This window comes from Somniosus microcephalus, chromosome 11, assembly GCF_052327205.1.
Source record: "Somniosus microcephalus isolate GS21.2 chromosome 11, FLI_Smic_1.0, whole genome shotgun sequence".
NCBI lineage: Eukaryota > Metazoa > Chordata > Chondrichthyes > Squaliformes > Somniosidae > Somniosus > Somniosus microcephalus.
In genome coordinates this window covers 117,805,915-117,827,683 of record NC_140997.1, presented here as the reverse complement: position 1 = coordinate 117,827,683, position 21,769 = coordinate 117,805,915, and the positions used below count along the sequence as shown (strand labels likewise).

The 21,769-nt window shown below is 53.2% G+C and overlaps 1 protein-coding gene across 1 annotated transcript in view; it reads left to right on the top strand.

Annotated features, from left to right (window-relative positions):
* LOC147110843 (voltage-dependent calcium channel subunit alpha-2/delta-2-like) overlaps positions 1 to 21,769 on the top strand; it is a 2,842,873-nt gene that overhangs the window by 1,959,276 nt on the left and 861,828 nt on the right. Inside the window, exon 22 of the mRNA XM_085999971.1 lies at positions 21,325 to 21,401. Coding sequence (XP_085856097.1) covers positions 21,325 to 21,401 — 77 coding nt within the window. The remainder of the gene's footprint in view (positions 1 to 21,324; positions 21,402 to 21,769) is intronic.

Below are 21,769 nucleotides of genomic sequence, written 5' to 3'. Positions count from 1 at the left end.
TAACACTGGGCCTTACACAGTCCATCACTGAGATCACTCCATGGGTAACCCTGGGCCTTACACTGTCCATCACTGAGATCACTCCACGGGTAGCCCTGGGCCTTACACTGTCCATCACTGAGATCACTGGGTAACCCTGGGCCTTACACTGTCCATCACTGAGATCACTCCACGGGTAACCCTGGGCCTTACACTGTCCATCACTGAGATCACTTGGTAACCCTGGGCCTTCCACTGTCCATCACTGAGACCACTCCACGGGTAACCCTGGGCCTTACACTGTCCATCACTGAGATCACTCCATGGGTAACCCTGGGCCTTACACTGTCCATCACTGAGATCACTCCACGGGTAACCCTGGGCCTTACACTGTCCATCACTGAGATCACTCCACGGGTAACCCTGGGCCTTACACTGTCCATCACTGAGATCACTGGGTAACCCTGGGCCTTACACTGTCCATCACTGAGATCACTGGGTAACCCTGGGCCTTACACTGTCCATCACTGAGATCATTCCATGGGTAACCCTGGGCCCTACACTGTCCATCACTGAGATCACTGGGTAACCCTGGGCCTTACACTGCCCATCACTGAGATCACTGCATGGGTAACCCTGGGCCTTACACTGTCCATCACTGAGATCACTCCACGGGTAACCCTGGGCCTTACACTGCCCATCACTGAGATCACTCCATGGGTAACCCTGGGCCTTACACTGTCCATCACTGAGATCACTGCATGGGTAACCCTGGGCCTTACACTGTCCATCACTGAGATCACTCCACGGGTAAACCTGGGCCTTACACTGTCCATCACTGAGATCACTCCACGGGTAACCCTGGGCCTTACACTGTCCATCACTGAGATCACTGGGTAACCCTGGGCCTTACACTGTCCATCACTGAGATCACTGCATGGGTAACCCTGGGCCTTACACTGTCCATCACTGAGATCACTCCATGGGTAACCCTGGGCCTTACACTGTCCATCACTGAGATCACTCCACGGGTAACCCTGGGCCTTACTCTGTGCATCACTGAGATCACTCCATGGGTATCCCTGGGCCTTACACTGTCCATCACTGAGATCACTGGGTAAGCCTGGTCCTTACACTGTCCATCACTGAGATCACTCCACAGGTAACCCTGGGCCTTACACTGTCCATGACTGAGATCACTCCATGGGTAACCCTGGGCCTTACACTGTCCATGACTGAGATCACTCCATGGGTAACCCTGGGCCTTACACTGTCCATCACTGAGATCACTCCACGGGTAGCCCTGGGCCTTACACTGCCCATCACTGAGATCACTCCATGGGTAAGCCTGGGCCTTGCACTGTCCATCACTGAGATCACTCCATGGGTAACCCTGGGCCTTACACTGTCCATCACTGAGATCACTCCACGGGTAACCCTGGGCCTTACACTGTCCATCACTGAGATCACTCCACGGGTAACCCTGGGCCTTATACTGTCCATCACTGAGATCACTGGGTAACCCTGGGCCTTACACTGCCCATCACTGAGATCACTGGGTAACCCTGGGCCTTACACTGTCCATCACTGAGATCACTCCATGGGTAACCCTGGGCCTTACACTGTCCATCACTGAGATCACTGGGAAACCCTGGGCCTTACACTGTCCATCACTGAGATCACTCCATGGGTAACCCTGGGCCTTACACTGTCCATCACTGAGATCACTCCACGGGTAACCCTGGGCCTTACACTGTCCATCACTGAGATCACTCCACAGGTAACCCTGGGCCTTACACTGTCCATCACTGAGATCACTGGGTAACCCTGGGCCTTACACTGTCCATCACTGAGATCACTCCACGGGTAACCCTGGGCCTTACACTGTCCATCACTGAGATCACTCCACGGGTAAACCTGGGCCTTACACTGTCCATCACTGAGATCACTCCACGGGTAACCCTGGGCCTTACACTGTCCATCACTGAGATCACTTGGTAACCCTGGGCCTTACACTGTCCATCACTGAGATCACTCCACGGGTAACCCTGGGCCTTACACTGTCCATCACTGAGATCACTCCACGGGTAACCCTGGGCCTTACACTGTCCATCACTGAGATCACTGGGTAACCCTGGGCCTTACACTGCCCATCACTGAGATCACTGGGTAACCCTGGGCCTTACACTGTCCATCACTGAGATCACTCCATGGGTAACCCTGGGCCCTACACTGTCCATCACTGAGATCACTCCACGGGTAACCCTGGGCCTGACACTGCCCATCACTGAGATCACTGCATGGGTAACCCTGGGCCTTACACTGTCCATCACTGAGATCACTCCATGTGTAACCCTGGGCCTTACACTGTCCATCACTGAGATCACTGCATGGGTAACCCTGGGCCTTACACTGTCCATCACTGAGATCACTGGGTAACCCTGGGCCTTACACTGCCCATCACTGAGATCACTGCATGGGTAACCCTGGGCCTTACACTGTCCATCACTGAGATCACTCCATGTGTAACCCTGGGCCTTACACTGTCCATCACTGAGATCACTCCATGTGTAACACTGGGCCTTACACTGTCCATCACTGAGATCACTCCATGTGTAACCCTGGGCCTTACACTGTCCATCACTGAGATCACTGCATGGGTAACCCTGGGCCTTACACTGTCCATCACTGAGATCACTGGGTAACCCTGGGCCTTACTCTGTCCATCACTGAGATCACTCCATGGGTAACCCTGGGCCTTACACTGCCCATCACTGAGATCACTGGGTATCCCTGGGCCTTACACTGTCCATCACTGAGATCACTCCACGGGTAACCCTGGGCCTTAAACTGTCCATCACTGAGATCACTGGGTAACCCTGGGCCTTACACTGTCCATCACTGAGATCACTCCATGGGTAACCCTGGGCCCTACACTGTCCATCACTGAGATCACTCCATGGGTACCCCTGGGCCTTACACTGTCCATCACTGAGATCACTGGGTATCCCTGGGCCTTACACTGTCCATCACTGAGATCACTGGGTATCCCTGGGCCTTACACTGTCCATCACTGAGATCACTCCATGGGTAACCCTGGGTCTTACACTGTCCATCACTGAGACCACTCCATGGGTACCCCTGGGCCTTACACTGTCCATCACTGAGATCACTCCACGGGTAACCCTGGGCCTTACACTGTCCATCACTGAGATCACTCCATGGGTAACCCTGGGCCTTACACTGTCCATCACTGAGATCACTCCACGGGTAACCCTGGGCCTTACACTGTCCATCACTGAGATCACTCCATGGGTAACCCTGGGTCTTACACTGTCCATCACTGAGATCACTCCACGGGTAACCCTGGGCCTTACACTGTCCATCACTGTGATCACTGGGTAACCCTGGGCCTTGCACTGTCCATCACTGAGATCACTCCATGGGTAACCCTGGGCCTTTCACTGTCCATCACTGAGATCACTCCACGGGTAACCCTGGGCCTTACACTGTCCATCACTGAGATCACTGGGTAACCCTGGGCCTTACACTGTCCATCACTGAGATCACTCCATGGGTAACCCTGGGCCTTACACTGCCCATCACTGAGATCAGTCCACGGGTAACCCTGGGCCTTACACTGTCCATCACTGAGATCACTGGGTAACCCTGGGCCTTACACTGCCCATCACTGAGATCAGTCCACGGGTAACCCTGGGCCTTACACTGTCCATCACTGAGATCACTGGGTAACCCTGGGCCTTACACTTTCCATCACTGAGATCACTGGGTAACCCTGGGCCTTACACTGTCCATCACTGAGATCACTGGGTAACCCTGGGCCTTACACTGTCCATCACTGAGATCACTGGGTAACCCTGGGCCTTACACTGTCCATCACTGAGATCACTGGGTAACCCTGGGCCTTATTCTGTCCATCACTGAGATCACTCCACGGGTAACCCTGGGCCTTACACTGTCCATCACTGAGATCACTCCATGGGTAACCCTGGGCCTTACACTGTCCATCACTGAGATCACTCCACGGGTAACCCTGGGCCTTATTCTGTCCATCACTGAGATCACTCCATGGGTAACCCTGGGCCCTACACTGTCCATCACTGAGATCACTCCATGGGTAACCCTGGGCCTTACACTGTCCATCACTGAGATCACTCCACGGGTAACCCTGGGCCTTATACTGTCCATCACTGAGATCACTGGGTAACCCTGGGCCTTACACTGCCCATCACTGAGATCACTGGGTAACCCTGGGCCTTACACTGTCCATCACTGAGATCACTCCATGGGTAACCCTGGGCCTTACACTGTCCATCACTGAGATCACTGGGTAACCCTGGGCCTTACACTGTCCATCACTGAGCTCACTCCATGGCTAACCCTGGGCCTTACACTGTCCATCACTGAGATCACTCCACGGGTAACCCTGGGCCTTACACTGTCCATCACTGAGATCACTCCACGGGTAACCCTGGGCCTTACACTGTCCATCACTGAGATCACTGGGTAACCCTGGGCCTTACACTGTCCATCACTGAGATCACTCCACGGGTAACCCTGGGCCTTACACTGTCCATCACTGAGATCACTCCACGGGTAACCCTGGGCCTTACACTGTCCATCACTGAGATCACTCCATGGGTAACCCTGGGCCTTACACTGTCCATCACTGAGATCACTCCACGGGTAACCCTGGGCCTTACACTGTCCATCACTGAGATCACTGGGTAACCCTGGGCCTTACACTGTCCATCACTGAGATCACTCCACGGGTAACCCTGGGCCTTACACTGTCCATCACTGAGATCACTTGGTAACCCTGGGCCTTACACTGTCCATCACTGAGACCACTCCACGGGTAACCCTGGGCCTTACACTGTCCATCACTGAGATCACTCCATGGGTAACCCTGGGCCTTACACTGTCCATCACTGAGATCACTCCACGGGTAACCCTGGGCCTTACACTGTCCATCACTGAGATCACTCCACGGGTAACCCTGGGCCTTACACTGTCCATCACTGAGGTCACTGGGTAACCCTGGGCCTTACACTGTCCATCACTGAGATCACTGGGTAACCCTGGGCCTTACACTGTCCATCACTGAGATCATTCCATGGGTAACCCTGGGCCCTACACTGTCCATCACTGAGATCACTCCACGGGTAACCCTGGGCCTTACACTGTCCATCACTGAGATCACTGGGTAACCCTGGGCCTTACACTGTCCATCACTGAGATCATTCCATGGGTAACCCTGGGCCTTACACTGCCCATCACTGAGATCACTGCATGGGTAACCCTGGGCCTTACACTGTCCATCACTGAGATCACTCCACGGGTAACCCTGGGCCTTACACTGCCCATCACTGAGATCACTCCATGGGTAACCCTGGGCCTTACACTGTCCATCACTGAGATCACTGCATGGGTAACCCTGGGCCTTACACTGTCCATCACTGAGATCACTCCACGGGTAAACCTGGGCCTTACACTGTCCATCACTGAGATCACTCCACGGGTAACCCTGGGCCTTACACTGTCCATCACTGAGATCACTGAGTAACCCTGGGCCTTACACTGTCCATCACTGAGATCACTGCATGGGTAACCCTGGGCCTCACACTGTCCATCACTGAGATCACTCCATGGGTAACCCTGGGCCTTACACTGTCCATCACTGAGATCACTCCACGGGTAACCCTGGGCCTTACTCTGTGCATCACTGAGATCACTCCATGGGTAACCCTGGGCCTTACACTGTCCATCACTGAGATCACTGGGTAACCCTGGGCCTTACACTGTCCATCACTGAGATCACTCCACAGGTAACCCTGGGCCTTACACTGTCCATCACTGAGATCACTCCACGGGTAACCCTGGGCCTTATTCTGTCCATCACTGAGATCACTCCACGGGTAACCCTGGGCCTTACACTGCCCATCACTGAGATCACTCCACGGGTAACCCTGGGCCTTACACTGTCCATCACTGAGATCACTGGGTCACCCATCGGCCTTACACTGTCCATCACTGAGGTCACTCCATGGGTAACCCTGGGCCTTACACTGTCCATGACTGAGACCACTCCATGGGTAACCCTGGGCCTTACACTGTCCATGACTGAGATCACTCCATGGGTAACCCTGGGCCTTACACTGTCCATCACTGAGATCACTCCACGGGTAGCCCTGGGCCTTACACTGCCCATCACTGAGATCACTCCATGGGTAAGCCTGGGCCTTGCACTGTCCATCACTGAGATCACTCCACGGGTAACCCTGGGCCTTACACTGCCCATCACTGAGATCACTCCATGGGTAACCCTGGGCCCTACACTGTCCATCACTGAGATCACTCCACGGGTAACCCTGGGCCTTACACTGCCCATCACTGAGATCACTCCATGGGTAACCCTGGGCCCTACACTGTCCATCACTGAGATCACTCCATGGGTAACCCTGGGCCTTACACTGTCCATCACTGAGATCACTCCACGGGTAATCCTGGGCCTTACACTGTCCATCACTGAGATCACTCCACGGGTAACCCTGGGCCTTACACTGTCCATCACTGAGATCACTGGGTAACCCTGGGCCTTACACTGTCCATCACTGAGATCACTCCATGGGTAACCCTGGGCCTTACACTGTCCATCACTGAGATCACTCCACGGGTAACCCTGGGCCTTACACTGTCCATCACTGAGATCACTCCATGGGTAACCCTGGGCCTTACACTGTCCATCACTGAGATCACTCCACGGGTAACCCTGGGCCTTACACTGTCCATCACTGAGATCACTGGGTAACCCTGGGCCATACACTGTCCATCACTGAGATCACTCCACGGGTAACCCTGGGCCTTACACTGTCCATCACTGAGATCACTTGGTAACCCTGGGCCTTACACTGTCCATCACTGAGACCACTCCACGGGTAACCCTGGGCCTTACACTGTCCATCACTGAGATCACTCCATGGGTAACCCTGGGCCTTACACTGTCCATCACTGAGATCACTCCACGGGTAACCCTGGGCCTTACACTGTCCATCACTGAGATCACTCCACGGGTAACCCTGGGCCTTACACTGTCCATCACTGAGATCACTGGGTAACCCTGGGCCTTACACTGTCCATCACTGAGATCACTGGGTAACCCTGGGCCTTACACTGTCCATCACTGAGATCATTCCATGGGTAACCCTGGGCCCTACACTGTCCATCACTGAGATCACTGGGTAACCCTGGGCCTTACACTGCCCATCACTGAGATCACTGCATGGGTAACCCTGGGCCTTACACTGTCCATCACTGAGATCACTCCACGGGTAACCCTGGGCCTTACACTGCCCATCACTGAGATCACTCCATGGGTAACCCTGGGCCTTACACTGTCCATCACTGAGATCACTGCATGGGTAACCCTGGGCCTTACACTGTCCATCACTGAGATCACTCCACGGGTAAACCTGGGCCTTACACTGTCCATCACTGAGATCACTCCACGGGTAACCCTGGGCCTTACACTGTCCATCACTGAGATCACTGAGTAACCCTGGGCCTTACACTGTCCATCACTGAGATCACTGCATGGGTAACCCTGGGCCTCACACTGTCCATCACTGAGATCACTCCATGGGTAACCCTGGGCCTTACACTGTCCATCACTGAGATCACTCCACGGGTAACCCTGGGCCTTACTCTGTGCATCACTGAGATCACTCCATGGGTAACCCTGGGCCTTACACTGTCCATCACTGAGATCACTGGGTAACCCTGGGCCTTACACTGTCCATCACTGAGATCACTCCACAGGTAACCCTGGGCCTTACACTGTCCATCACTGAGATCACTCCACGGGTAACCCTGGGCCTTACTCTGTCCATCACTGAGATCACTCCACGGGTAACCCTGGGCCTTACACTGCCCATCACTGAGATCACTCCACGGGTAACCCTGGGCCTTACACTGTCCATCACTGAGATCACTGGGTCACCCATGGGCCTTACACTGTCCATCACTGAGGTCACTCCATGGGTAACCCTGGGCCTTACACTGTCCATGACTGAGATCACTCCATGGGTAACCCTGGGCCTTACACTGTCCATGACTGAGATCACTCCATGGGTAACCCTGGGCCTTACACTGTCCATCACTGAGATCACTCCACGGGTAGCCCTGGGCCTTACACTGCCCATCACTGAGATCACTCCATGGGTAAGCCTGGGCCTTGCACTGTCCATCACTGAGATCACTCCACGGGTAACCCTGGGCCTTACACTGCCCATCACTGAGATCACTCCATGGGTAACCCTGGGCCCTACACTGTCCATCACTGAGATCACTCCACGGGTAACCCTGGGCCTTACACTGCCCATCACTGAGATCACTCCATGGGTAACCCTGGGCCCTACACTGTCCATCACTGAGATCACTCCATGGGTAACCCTGGGCCTTACACTGTCCATCACTGAGATCACTCCACGGGTAACCCTGGGCCTTACACTGTCCATCACTGAGATCACTCCACGGGTAACCCTGGGCCTTATACTGTCCATCACTGAGATCACTGGGTAACCCTGGGCCTTACACTGCCCATCACTGAGATCACTGGGTAACCCTGGGCCTTACACTGTCCATCACTGAGATCACTCCATGGGTAACCCTGGGCCTTACACTGTCCATCACTGAGATCACTGGGAAACCCTGGGCCTTACACTGTCCATCACTGAGATCACTCCATGGGTAACCCTGGGCCTTACACTGTCCATCACTGAGATCACTCCACGGGTAACCCTGGGCCTTACACTGTCCATCACTGAGATCACTCCACGGGTAACCCTGGGCCTTACACTGTCCATCACTGAGATCACTGGGTAACCCTGGGCCTTACACTGTCCATCACTGAGATCACTCCACGGGTAACCCTGGGCCTTACACTGTCCATCACTGAGATCACTCCACGGGTAACCCTGGGCCTTACACTGTCCATCACTGAGATCACTCCACGGGTAACCCTGGGCCTTACACTGTCCATCACTGAGATCACTTGGTAACCCTGGGCCTTACACTGTCCATCACTGAGATCACTCCACGGGTAACCCTGGGCCTTAAACTGTCCATCACTGAGATCACTCCACGGGTAACCCTGGGCCTTACACTGTCCATCACTGAGATCACTGGGTAACCCTGGGCCTTACACTGCCCATCACTGAGATCACTGGGTAACCCTGGGCCTTACACTGTCCATCACTGAGATCACTCCATGGGTAACCCTGGGCCCTACACTGTCCATCACTGAGATCACTCCACGGGTAACCCTGGGCCTTACACTGCCCATCACTGAGATCACTGCATGGGTAACCCTGGGCCTTACACTGTCCATCACTGAGATCACTGGGTAACCCTGGGCCTTACACTGCCCATCACTGAGATCACTCCATGGGTAACCCTGGGCCTTACACTGCCCATCATTGAGATCACTGCATGGGTAACCCTGGGCCTTACACTGTCCATCACTGAGATCACTCCATGTGTAACCCTGGGCCTTACACTGTCCATCACTGAGATCACTGCATGGGTAACCCTGGGCCTTACACTGTCCATCACTGAGATCACTGGGTAACCCTGGGCCTTACACTGCCCATCACTGAGATCACTGCATGGGTAACCCTGGGCCTTACACTGTCCATCACTGAGATCACTCCATGTGTAACCCTGGGCCTTACACTGTCCATCACTGAGATCACTCCATGTGTAACACTGGGCCTTACACTGTCCATCACTGAGATCACTCCATGTGTAACCCTGGGCCTTACACTGTCCATCACTGAGATCACTGCATGGGTAACCCTGGGCCTGACACTGTCCATCACTGAGATCACTGGGTAACCCTGGGCCTTACTCTGTCCATCACTGAGATCACTCCATGGGTATCCCTGGGCCTTACACTGCCCATCACTGAGATCACTGTGTATCCCTGGGCCTTACACTGTCCATCACTGAGATCACTCCACGGGTAACCCTGGGCCTTACACTGTCCATCACTGAGATCACTCCACGGGTAACCCTGGGCCTTACACTGTCCATCACTGAGATCACTGGGTAACCCTGGGCCTTACACTGTCCATCACTGAGGTCACTCCACGGGTAACCCTGGGCCTTACACTGTCCATCACTGAGATCACTCCATGGGTAACCCTGGGCCTTACACTGTCCATCACTGAGATCACTGGGTAACCCTGGGCTTTACACTGTCCATCACTGAGATCACTGGGTCACCCTGGGCCTTACACTGTCCATCATTGAGATCACTCCACGGGTAACACTGGGCCTTACACTGTCCATCACTGAGATCACTGGGTAACCCTGGGCCTTACACTGTCCATCACTGAGATCACTCCACGGGTAACACTGGGCCTTACACTGTCCATCACTGAGATCACTGGGTAACCCTGGGACTTACGCTGTCCATCACTGTGATCACTGGGTAACCCCGGGCCTTACACTGTCCATCACTGAGATCACTCCACGGGTAACCCTGGGCCTTACACTGTCCATCACTGAGATCACTCCACGGGTAACCCTGGGCCTTACACTGTCCATCACTGAGATCACTCCATGGGTAACCCTGGGCATTACACTGTCCATCACTGAGATCACTGGGTAACCCTGAGCCTTACACTGGCCATCACTGAGATCACTGGGTAACCCTGGGCCTTACACTGTTCATCACTGAGATCACTCCATGGGTAACACTGGGCCTTACACTGTCCATCACTGAGATCACTCCACGGGTAACCCTGGGCCTTACACTGTCCATCACTGAGATCACTCCACGGGTAACCCTGGGCCTTACACTGCCCATCACTGAGATCACTCCATGGGTAACCCTGGGCCTTACACTGTCGATCACTGAGATCACTCCACGGGTAACACTGGGCCTTACACTGTCCATCACTGAGATCACTCCACGGGTAACCCTGGGCCTTACACTGTCCATCACTGAGATCACTCCACGGGTAACCCTGGGCCTTACACTGTCCATCACTGAGATCACTCCACGGGTAACCCTGGGCCTTACACTGTCCATCACTGAGATCACTCCACGGGTAACCCTGGGCCTTACACTGTCCAACACTGTGATCACTGGGTAACCATGGGCCTTACACTGTCCATCACTGAGATCACTCCACGGGTAAACCTGGGCCTTACACTGTCCATCACTGAGATCACTGCACGGGTAACCCTGGGCCTTACACTGTCCATCACTGAGATCAGTCCACGGGTAACCCTGGGCCTTACACTGTCCATCACTGAGATCACTGCACGGGTAACCCTGGGCCTTACACTGTCCATCACTGAGATCACTCCACGGGTAACCCTGGGCCTTACACTGTCCATCACTGAGATCACTCCACGGGTAACCCTGGGCCTTACACTGTCCATCACTGTGATCACTCCAGGGTTAACCCTGGGCCTTACACTGTCCATCACTGTGATCACTCCAGGGTTAACCCTGGGCCTTACACTGCCCATCACTGAGATCACTCCATGGGTAACCCTGGGCCTTACACTGTCCATCACTGAGATCACTCCATGGGTAACCCTGGGCCTTACACTGTGCATCACTGAGATCACTGGGTAACCCTGGGCCTTAAACTGTCCATCACTGAGGTCACTCCACGGGTAACCCTGGGCCTTACACTGTCCATCACTGAGATCACTCCATGTGTAACCCTGGGCCTTACACTGTCCATCACTGAGATCACTGGGTAACCCTGGGCCTTACACTGTCCATCACTGAGATCACTGGGTAACCCTGGGCCTTACACTGTCCATCACTGAGATCACTCCACTTGTAACCCTGGGCCTTACACTGTCCATCACTGAGATCACTCCACGGGTAACCCCGGGTCTTGCACTGTCCATCACTGAGATCACTCCACGGGTAACCCTGGGCCTTACACTGTCCATCACTGAGATCACTGGGTAACCCTGGGCCTTACACTGTCCATCACTGAGATCACTCCATGGGTAACCCTGGGCCTTACACTGTCCATCACTGAGATCACTCCACGGGTAACCCTGGGCCTTACACTGTCCATCACTGAGATCGCTCCAGGGGTAGCCCTGGGCCTTACACTGTCCATCACTGAGATCACTCCACGGGTAACCCTGGGCCTTACACTGTCCATCACTGAGATCACTGGGTAACCCTGGGCCTTACACTGTCCATCACTGAGATCACTCCACGGGTAACCCTGGGCCTTACACTGTCCATCACTGAGATCACTCCACGGGTAACCCTGGGCCTTACACTGTCCATCACTGAGATCACTCCACGGGTAACCCTGGGCCTTACACTGTCCGTCACTGAGATCACTCCACGGGTAACCCTGGGCCTTACACTGCCCATCACTGAGATCACTGGGTAACCCTGGGCCTTACACTGTCCATCACTGAGATCACTCCACGGGTAACCCTGGGCCTTACACTGTCCATCACTGAGATCACTCCATGGGTAACCCTGGGCCTTACACTGTCCATCACTGAGATCACTCCATGGGTAACCCTGGGCCCTACACTGTCCATCACTGAGATCACTGTGTAACCCTGGGCCTTACACTGCCCATCACTGAGATCACTCCACGGGTAACCCTGGGCCTTACACTGTCCATCACTGAGATCACTCCACGGGTAACCCTGGGCCTTACACTGTCCATCACTGAGATCACTGGGTAACACTGGGCCTTACACTGTCCATCACTGAGATCACTCCATGGGTAACCCTGGGCCTTACACTGTCCATCCCTGAGATCACTGGGTAACCCTGGGCCTTACACTGTCCATCACTGAGATCACTCCATGGGTAACCCTGGGTCTTACACTGTCCATCACTGAGATCACTCCACGGGTAACCCTGGGCCTTACACTGTCCATCACTGAGATCACTCCATGGTTAACCCTGGGCCTTACACTGTCCATCACTGAGATCACTGGGTAACACTGGGCCTTACACTGTCCATCACTGAGATCACTCCATGGCTAACCCTGGGCCTTACACTGTCCATCACTGAGATCACTGGGTAACCCTGGGCCTCACACTGTCCATCACTGAGATCACTCCACGGGAAACCCTGGGCCTTAGACTGTCCATCACTGAGATCACTGGGTAACACTGGGCCTTACACTGTCCATCACTGAGATCACTGGGTAACGCTGGGCCTTACACTGTCCATCACTGAGATCACTCCACGGGTAACCCTGGGCCTTACACTGTCCATCACTGAGATCACTCCACGGGTAACCCTGGGCCTTACACTGTCCATCACTGAGATCAAACCATGGGTAACCCTGGGCCTTACACTGTCCATCACTGAGATCACTCCACGGGTAACCCTCGGCCTTACACTGTCCATCACTGAGATCACTCCACGGGTAACCCTCGGCCTTACACTGTCCATCACTGAGATCACTCCACGGGTAACCCTGGGCCATACCCTGTCCATCACTGAGATCAAACCATGGGTAACCCTGGGCCTTACACTGTCCATCACTGAGATCACTCCATGGGTAACCCTGGGCCTTACACTGTCCATCACTGAGATCACTCCATGGGTAACCCTGCGCCTTACACTGTCCATCACTGAGATCACTCCATGGGTAACCCTGGGCCTTACACTGTCCATCACTGAGATCACTCCACGGGTAACCCTGGGCCTTACACTGTCCATCACTGAGATCACTCCACGGGTAACCCTGGGCCTTACACTGTCCATCACTGAGATCACTGGGTAACCCTGGGCCTTACACTGTCGATCACTGAGATCACTGGGTAACCCTGGGCCTTACACTGTCCAGCACTGAGATCACTGGGTAACCCTGGGCCTTACACTGTCCATCACTGAGATCACTCCATGGGTAACCCTGGGCCTTACACTGTCCATCACTGAGATCACTCCACGGGTAACCCTGGGCCTTACACTGTCCATCACTGAGATCACTCCAGGGGTAACCCTGGGCCTTACACTGTCCATCACTGAGATCACTCCACGGGTAACCCTGGGCCTTACACTGTCCATCACTGAGATCACTCCACGGGTAACCCTGGGCCTTACACTGTCCATCACTGAGATCACTCCATGGGTAACCCTGGGCCTTACACTGTCCATCACTGAGATCACTCCACGGGTAACCCTGGGCCTTACACTGTCCATCACTGAGATCACTCCATGGGTAACCCTGGGCCTTACACTGTCCATCACTGAGATCACTGGGTAACCCTGGGCCTTGCACTGTCCATCACTGAGATCACTCCATGGGTAACCCTGGGCCTTACACTGTCCATCACTGAGATCACTCCACGGGTAACCCTGGGCCTTACACTGTCCATCACTGAGATCACTCCATGGGTAACCCTGGGCCTTACACTGTCCATCACTGAGATCACTGGGTAACCCTGGGCCTTACACTGTCCATCACTGAGATCACTGGCTAACCCTGGGCCTTACACTGTCCATCACTGAGATCACTGGGTAACCCTGGGCCTTACACTGTCCATCACTGAGATCACTCCACTTGTAACCCTGGGCCTTACACTGTCCATCACTGAGATCACTCCACGGGTAACCCCGGGTCTTACACTGTCCATCACTGAGATCACTCCACGGGTAACCCTGGGCCTTACACTGTCCATCACTGAGATCACTGGGTAACCCTGGGCCTTACACTGTCCATCACTGAGATCACTCCATGGGTAACCCTGGGCCTTACACTGTCCATCACTGAGATCACTCCACGGGTAACCCTGGGCCTTACACTGTCCATCACTGAGATCGCTCCAGGGGTAGCCCTGGGCCTTACACTGTCCATCACTGAGATCACTCCACGGGTAACCCTGGGCCTTACACTGTCCATCACTGAGATCACTGGGTAACCCTGGGCCTTACACTGTCCATCACTGAGATCACTCCACGGGTAACCCTGGGCCTTACACTGTCCGTCACTGAGATCACTCCACGGGTAACCCTGGGCCTTACACTGTCCATCACTGAGATCACTCCATGGGTAACCCTGGGCCTTACACTGTCCATCACTGAGATCACTCCATGGGTAACCCTGGGCCCTACACTGTCCATCACTGAGATCACTGTGTAACCCTGGGCCTTACACTGACCATCACTGAGATCACTCCACGGGTAACCCTGGGCCTTACACTGTCCATCACTGAGATCACTCCACGGGTAACCCTGGGCCTTACACTGTCCATCCCTGAGATCACTGGGTAACCCTGGGCCTTACACTGTCCATCACTGAGATCACTCCATGGGTAACCCTGGGTCTTACACTGTCCATCACTGAGATCACTCCACGGGTAACCCTGGGCCTTACACTGTCCATCACTGAGAACACTCCATGGTTAACCCTGGGCCTTACACTGTCCATCACTGAGATCACTGGGTAACACTGGGCCTTACACTGTCCATCACTGAGATCACTCCATGGCTAACCCTGGGCCTTACACTGTCCATCACTGAGATCACTGGGTAACCCTGGGCCTCACACTGTCCATCACTGAGATCACTCCACGGGAAACCCTGGGCCTTAGACTGTCCATCACTGAGATCACTGGGTAACACTGGGCCTTACACTGTCCATCACTGAGATCACTGGGTAAGGCTGGGCCTTACACTGTCCATCACTGAGATCACTCCACGGGTAACCCTGGGCCTTACACTGTCCATCACTGAGATCACTCCACGGGTAACCCTGGGCCTTACACTGTCCATCACTGAGATCAAACCATGGGTAACCCTGGGCCTTACACTGTCCATCACTGAGATCACTCCACGGGTAACCCTCGGCCTTACACTGTCCATCACTGAGATCACTCCACGGGTAACCCTCGGCCTTACACTGTCCATCACTGAGATCACTCCACGGGTAACCCTGGGCCATACCCTGTCCATCACTGAGATCAAACCATGGGTAACCCTGGGCCTTACACTGTCCATCACTGAGATCACTCCATGGGTAACCCTGGGCCTTACACTGTCCATCACTGAGATCACTCCATGGGTAACCCTGCGCCTTACACTGTCCATCACTGAGATCACTCCATGGGTAACCCTGGGCCTTACACTGTCCATCACTGAGATCACTCCACGGGTAACCCTGGGCCTTACACTGTCCATCACTGAGATCACTCCACGGGTAACCCTGGGCCTTACACTGTCCATCACTGAGATCACTGGGTAACCCTGGGCCTTACACTGTCGATCACTGAGATCACTGGGTAACCCTGGGCCTTACACTGTCCAGCACTGAGATCACTGGGTAACCCTGGGCCTTACACTGTCCATCACTGAGATCACTCCATGGGTAACCCTGGGCCTTACACTGTCCATCACTGAGATCACTCCACGGGTAACCCTGGGCCTTACACTGTCCATCACTGAGATCACTCCAGGGGTAACCCTGGGCCTTACACTGTCCATCACTGAGATCACTCCACGGGTAACCCTGGGCCTTACACTGTCCATCACTGAGATCACTCCACGGGTAACCCTGGGCCTTACACTGTCCATCACTGAGATCACTCCATGGGTAACCCTGGGCCTTACACTGTCCATCACTGAGATCACTCCACGGGTAACCCTGGGCCTTACACTGTCCATCACTGAGATCACTCCATGGGTAACCCTGGGCCTTACACTGTCCATCACTGAGATCACTGGGTAACCCTGGGCCTTGCACTGTCCATCACTGAGATCACTCCATGGGTAACCCTGGGCCTTACACTGTCCATCACTGAGATCACTCCACGGGTAACCCTGGGCCTTACACTGTCCATCACTGAGATCACTCCATGGGTAACCCTGGGCCTTACACTGTCCATCACTGAGATCACTGGGTAACCCTGGGCCTTACACTGTCCATCACTGAGATCACTGGGTAACCCTGGGCCTTACACTGTCCATCACTGAGATCACTCCATGGGTAACCCTGGGCCTTACACTGTCCATCACTGAGATCACTCCACGGGTAACCCTGGGCCTTACACTGTCCATCACTGAGATCCCTCCAGGGGTAGCCCTGGGCCTTACACTGTCCATCACTGAGATCACTCCAAGTGTAACCCTGGGCCTTACACTGTCCATCACTGAGATCACTCCACGGGTAACCCTGGGCCTTACACTGTCCATCACTGAGATCACTCCACGGGTAACCCTGGGCCTTACACTGTCCATCACTGAGATCACTCCACGGGTAACCCTGGGCCTTACACTGTCCATCACTGAGATCACTCCATGGGTAACCCTAGGCCTTACACTGTCCATCACTGAGATAACTCCACGGGTAACCCTGGGCCTTACACTGTCCATCACTGAGATCACTCCACGGGTAACCCTGGGCCTTACACTGTCCATCACTGAGATCGCTGGGTAACCCTGGGCCTTACACTGTCCATCACTGAGATCACTCCACGGGTAACCCTGGGCCTTACACTGTCCATCACTGAGATCACTCCACGGGTAACCCTGGGCCTTACACTGTCTATCACTGAGATCACTCCACGGGAAACCCTGGGCCTTACACTGTCCATCACAGAGATCACTGGGTAACCCTGGACCCTACACTGTCCATCACTGAGATCACTCCACGGGTAACCCTGGGCCTTACACTGTCCATCACTGAGATCACTCCATCGGTAACCCTGGGCCTTACACTGTCCATCACTGAGATCTCTCCACGGGTAACCCTGGGCCTTACACTGTCCATCACTGAGATCACTCCATGGGTAACCCTGGGCCTTACACTGTCCATCACTGAGATCACTCCATGTGTAACCCTGGGCCTTACACTGTCCATCATTGAGATCACTCCATGTATTCCCCAGGCCTTACACTGCCCATCATTGAGATCACTCCATGTATTCCCCAGGCCTTACACTGTCCATCACTGAGATCACTCCATGTATTCCCCAGGCCTTTCACTGTCCATCATTGAGATCACTCCATGTATTCCCCAGGCCTTTCACTGTCCTTCATTGTGATCACTCCATGTATTCCCCAGGCCTTTCACTGTCCGTCATTGAGATCACTCCATGGATTCCCCAGGCCTTTCACTGTCCGTCATTGAGATCACTCCATATATTCCCCAGGCCTTACACTGCCCATCATTGAGATCACTCCATGTATTCCCCAGGCCTTTCACTGTCCATCATTGAGATCACTCCATGTATTCCCCAGGCCTTTCACTGTCCATCATTGAGATCACTCCATGTATTCCCCAGGCCTTTCACTGTCCGTCATTGAGATCACTCCATGTATTCCCCAGGCCTTTCACTGCCCATCATTGAGATCACTCCATGTATTCCCCAGGCCTTATGCTGTCCGTCATTGAGATCACTCCATGTATTCCCCAGGCCTTTCACTGTCCATCATTGAGATCACTCCATGTATTCCCCAGGCCTTAAACTGTCCGTCATTGAGATCACTCCATGTATTCCCCAGGCCTTACACTGCCCGTCATTGAGATCACTCCATGTATTCCCCAGGCCTTACACTGCCCATCATTGAGATCACTCCATGTATTCCCCAGGCCTTACACTGTCCATCATTGAGATCACTCCATGTATTCCCCAGGCCTTTCACTGCCCGTCATTGAGATCACTCCATGTATTCCCCAGGCCTTACACTGTACGTCATTGAGATCACTCCATGTATTCCCCAGGCCTTTCACTGTCCGTCATTGAGATCACTCCATGTATTCCCCAGGCATTACACTGCCCGTCATTGAGATCACTCCATGTATTCCCCAGGCCTTTCAGTGTCCATCATTGAGATCACTCCATGTATTCCCCAGGCCTTTCACTGTCCTTCATTGAGATCACTCCATGTATTCCCCAGGCCTTACACTGCCCATCATTGAGATCACTCCATGTATTCCCCAGGCCTTACACTGCCCATCATTGAGATCACTCCATGTATTCCCCAACCTTACACTGCCCATCATTGAGATCACTCCATGTATTCCCCAGGCCTTACACTGCCCATCATTGAGATCACTCCATGTATTCCCCAGGCCTTTCACTGTCCATCATTGAGATCACTCCATGTATTCCCCAGGCCTTGCACTGCCCATCATTGAGATCACTCCATGTATTCCCCAGGCCTTACACTGTCCGTCATTGAGATCACTCCATGTATTCCCCAGGCCTTACACTGTCCATCATTGAGATCACTCCATGTATTCCCCAGGCCTTTCACTGTCCATCATTGAGATCACTACATGTATTCCCCAGGCCTTACACTGCCCATCATTGAGATCACTCCATGTATTCCCCAGGCAATTCACTGTCCATCATTGAGATCACTCCATGTATTCCCCAGGACTTACACTGTCCATCATTGAGATCATTCCATGGATTCCCCAGGCCTTACACTGTCCATCATTGAGATCACTCCATGTATTCCCCAGGCCTTACACTGCCCGTCATTCAGATCACTCCATGTATTCCCCAGGCCTTACACTGCCCATCATTGAGATCACTCCATGTATTCCCCAGGCCTTACAGTGCCCATCATTGAGATCACTCCATGTATTCCCCAGGCCTTACACTGCCCATCATTGAGATCACTCCATGTATTCCCCAGGCCTTACACTACCCATCATTGAGATCACTCCATGTATTCCCCAGGCCTTTCACTGTCCATCATTGAGATCACTCCATGTATTCCCCAGGCCTTACACTGCCCATCATTGAGATCACTCCATGTATTCCCCAGGCCTTTCACTGTCCATCATTGAGATCACTCCATGTATTCCCCAGGCCTTACACTGCCCATCATTGAGATCACTCCATGTATTCCCCTGGCCTTACACTGCCCATCATTGAGATCACTCCATGTATTCCCCAGGCCTTACACTGCCCATCATTGAGATCACTCCATGTATTCCCCAGGTCTTTCACTGTCCTTCATTGAGATCACTCCATGTATTCCCCAGGCCTTACACTGCCCATCATTGAGATCACTCCATGTATTCCGCAGGCCTTTGACTGTCCATCATTGAGATCACTCCATGTATTCCCCAGGCCTTACTCTGCCCATCATTGAGATCACTCCATGTATTCCCCAGGCCTTTCACTGTCCATCATTGAGATCACTCCATGTATTCCCCAGGCCTTACACTGCCCATCATTGAGATCACTCCATGTATTCCCCAGGCCTTTGACTGTCCATCATTGAGATCACTCCATGTATTCCCCAGGCCTTTGACTGTCCGTCATTGAGATCAGTCCATGTATTCCCCAGGCCTTACACTGTCCGTCATTGAGATCACTCCATGTATTCCCCAGGCCTTTCACTGTCCTTCATTGAGATCACTCCATGGATTCCCCAGGCCTTACACTGTCCATCATTGCGATCACTCCATGTATTCCCCAGGCCTTATACTGTCCATCATTGCAATCACTCCATGTATTCCCCAGGCCTTTCACTGTTCATCATTGAGATCACTCCATGTATTCCCCAGGCCTTACATTGTCCATCATTGAGATCACTCCATGTATTCCCCAGGTCTTTCACTGTCCATTATTGCGACCACTCCATGTATTCCCCAGGCCTTTCACTGTCCGTCATTGAGATCACTCCATGTATTCCCCAGGCCTTACACTGCCCATCATTGAGATCACTCCATGTATTCCCCAGGCCTTCCACTGTCCGTCATTGAGATTACTCCATTTATTCCCCAGGCCTTTCACTGCCCATCATTGAGATCACTCCATGTATTCCCCAGGCCTTTCACTGTCCGTCTTTGAGATCACTCCATGGATTAGCTTGTTCCTGTAATCCACAGAACATTCTAGAGGCTTGTCCTGAAATATTACTTTAACTAATAGAACCTTGAACTCATAGACACAAATAACTTTGAAGCAGGAAGTTGACACAATTCTTTTTGCACATTAAGCCCTTTATTTAAGAGAATTATCCAGATGGGAAAGTTTGGAAGATGGTGTGGAGCATTGAACCCCAGCCCTCAGTGGTTTGGGCTCAGAGTTGAGCACATTAGTTCCACATGCCCTCACCAACCCCCCCCCAACCCCGCCCCGCTGAAAGGGATTGGCAGGTTGACTGGGGTGCCATTCACAAATATTGGTATTGCAGGTAAGGATCTGGTTATTCCAGAATATTCTAAAATGCTATGGAACTTGAAAAACTCTCCCCGCTTGTTAATCCCAGAGCTCCGGTGAAAGGAGCAGTGACTGCTCAAGTTGATTTCTGATGTGATATTGCCTCTTCATTCCCTTTCCAGCCTGGCTCTGGTGTTGCCACCGTACAGCAAATATTATATCCACGCCAAGCTGGATGACCAAATCCTCCAAGCTCAGTGTAAGTACCTGTTGTCCAGTTTATTTATCCTCTGGTCTGACCTTGAACCTGCACACACGCCAGCTGTCACTGGGCTGTAGAAAACTTTACTGCACTGATAGAAAGCAAGCTTCCCCGATCAGAATCCGAGTTTTACCAATTACACATTAGCCTTTCTGAAGTTGGTGAAACTCCGTATTTTGTTAAGCAAAAAAAAACAAAGTCAAAATAAAATTAATATATGAACCAGCTGGTTAAGAAACAAAAGTCGAGCTCTCCTTTTCTTGCTTTCTTCTAGAATATACAATGATTCTGAAGCAGCAAACCACGCAGAGACTGTGAAAATGTGCATGCTTTTCACTATGTTCTACTTGGGTTTCCGTTTCTTT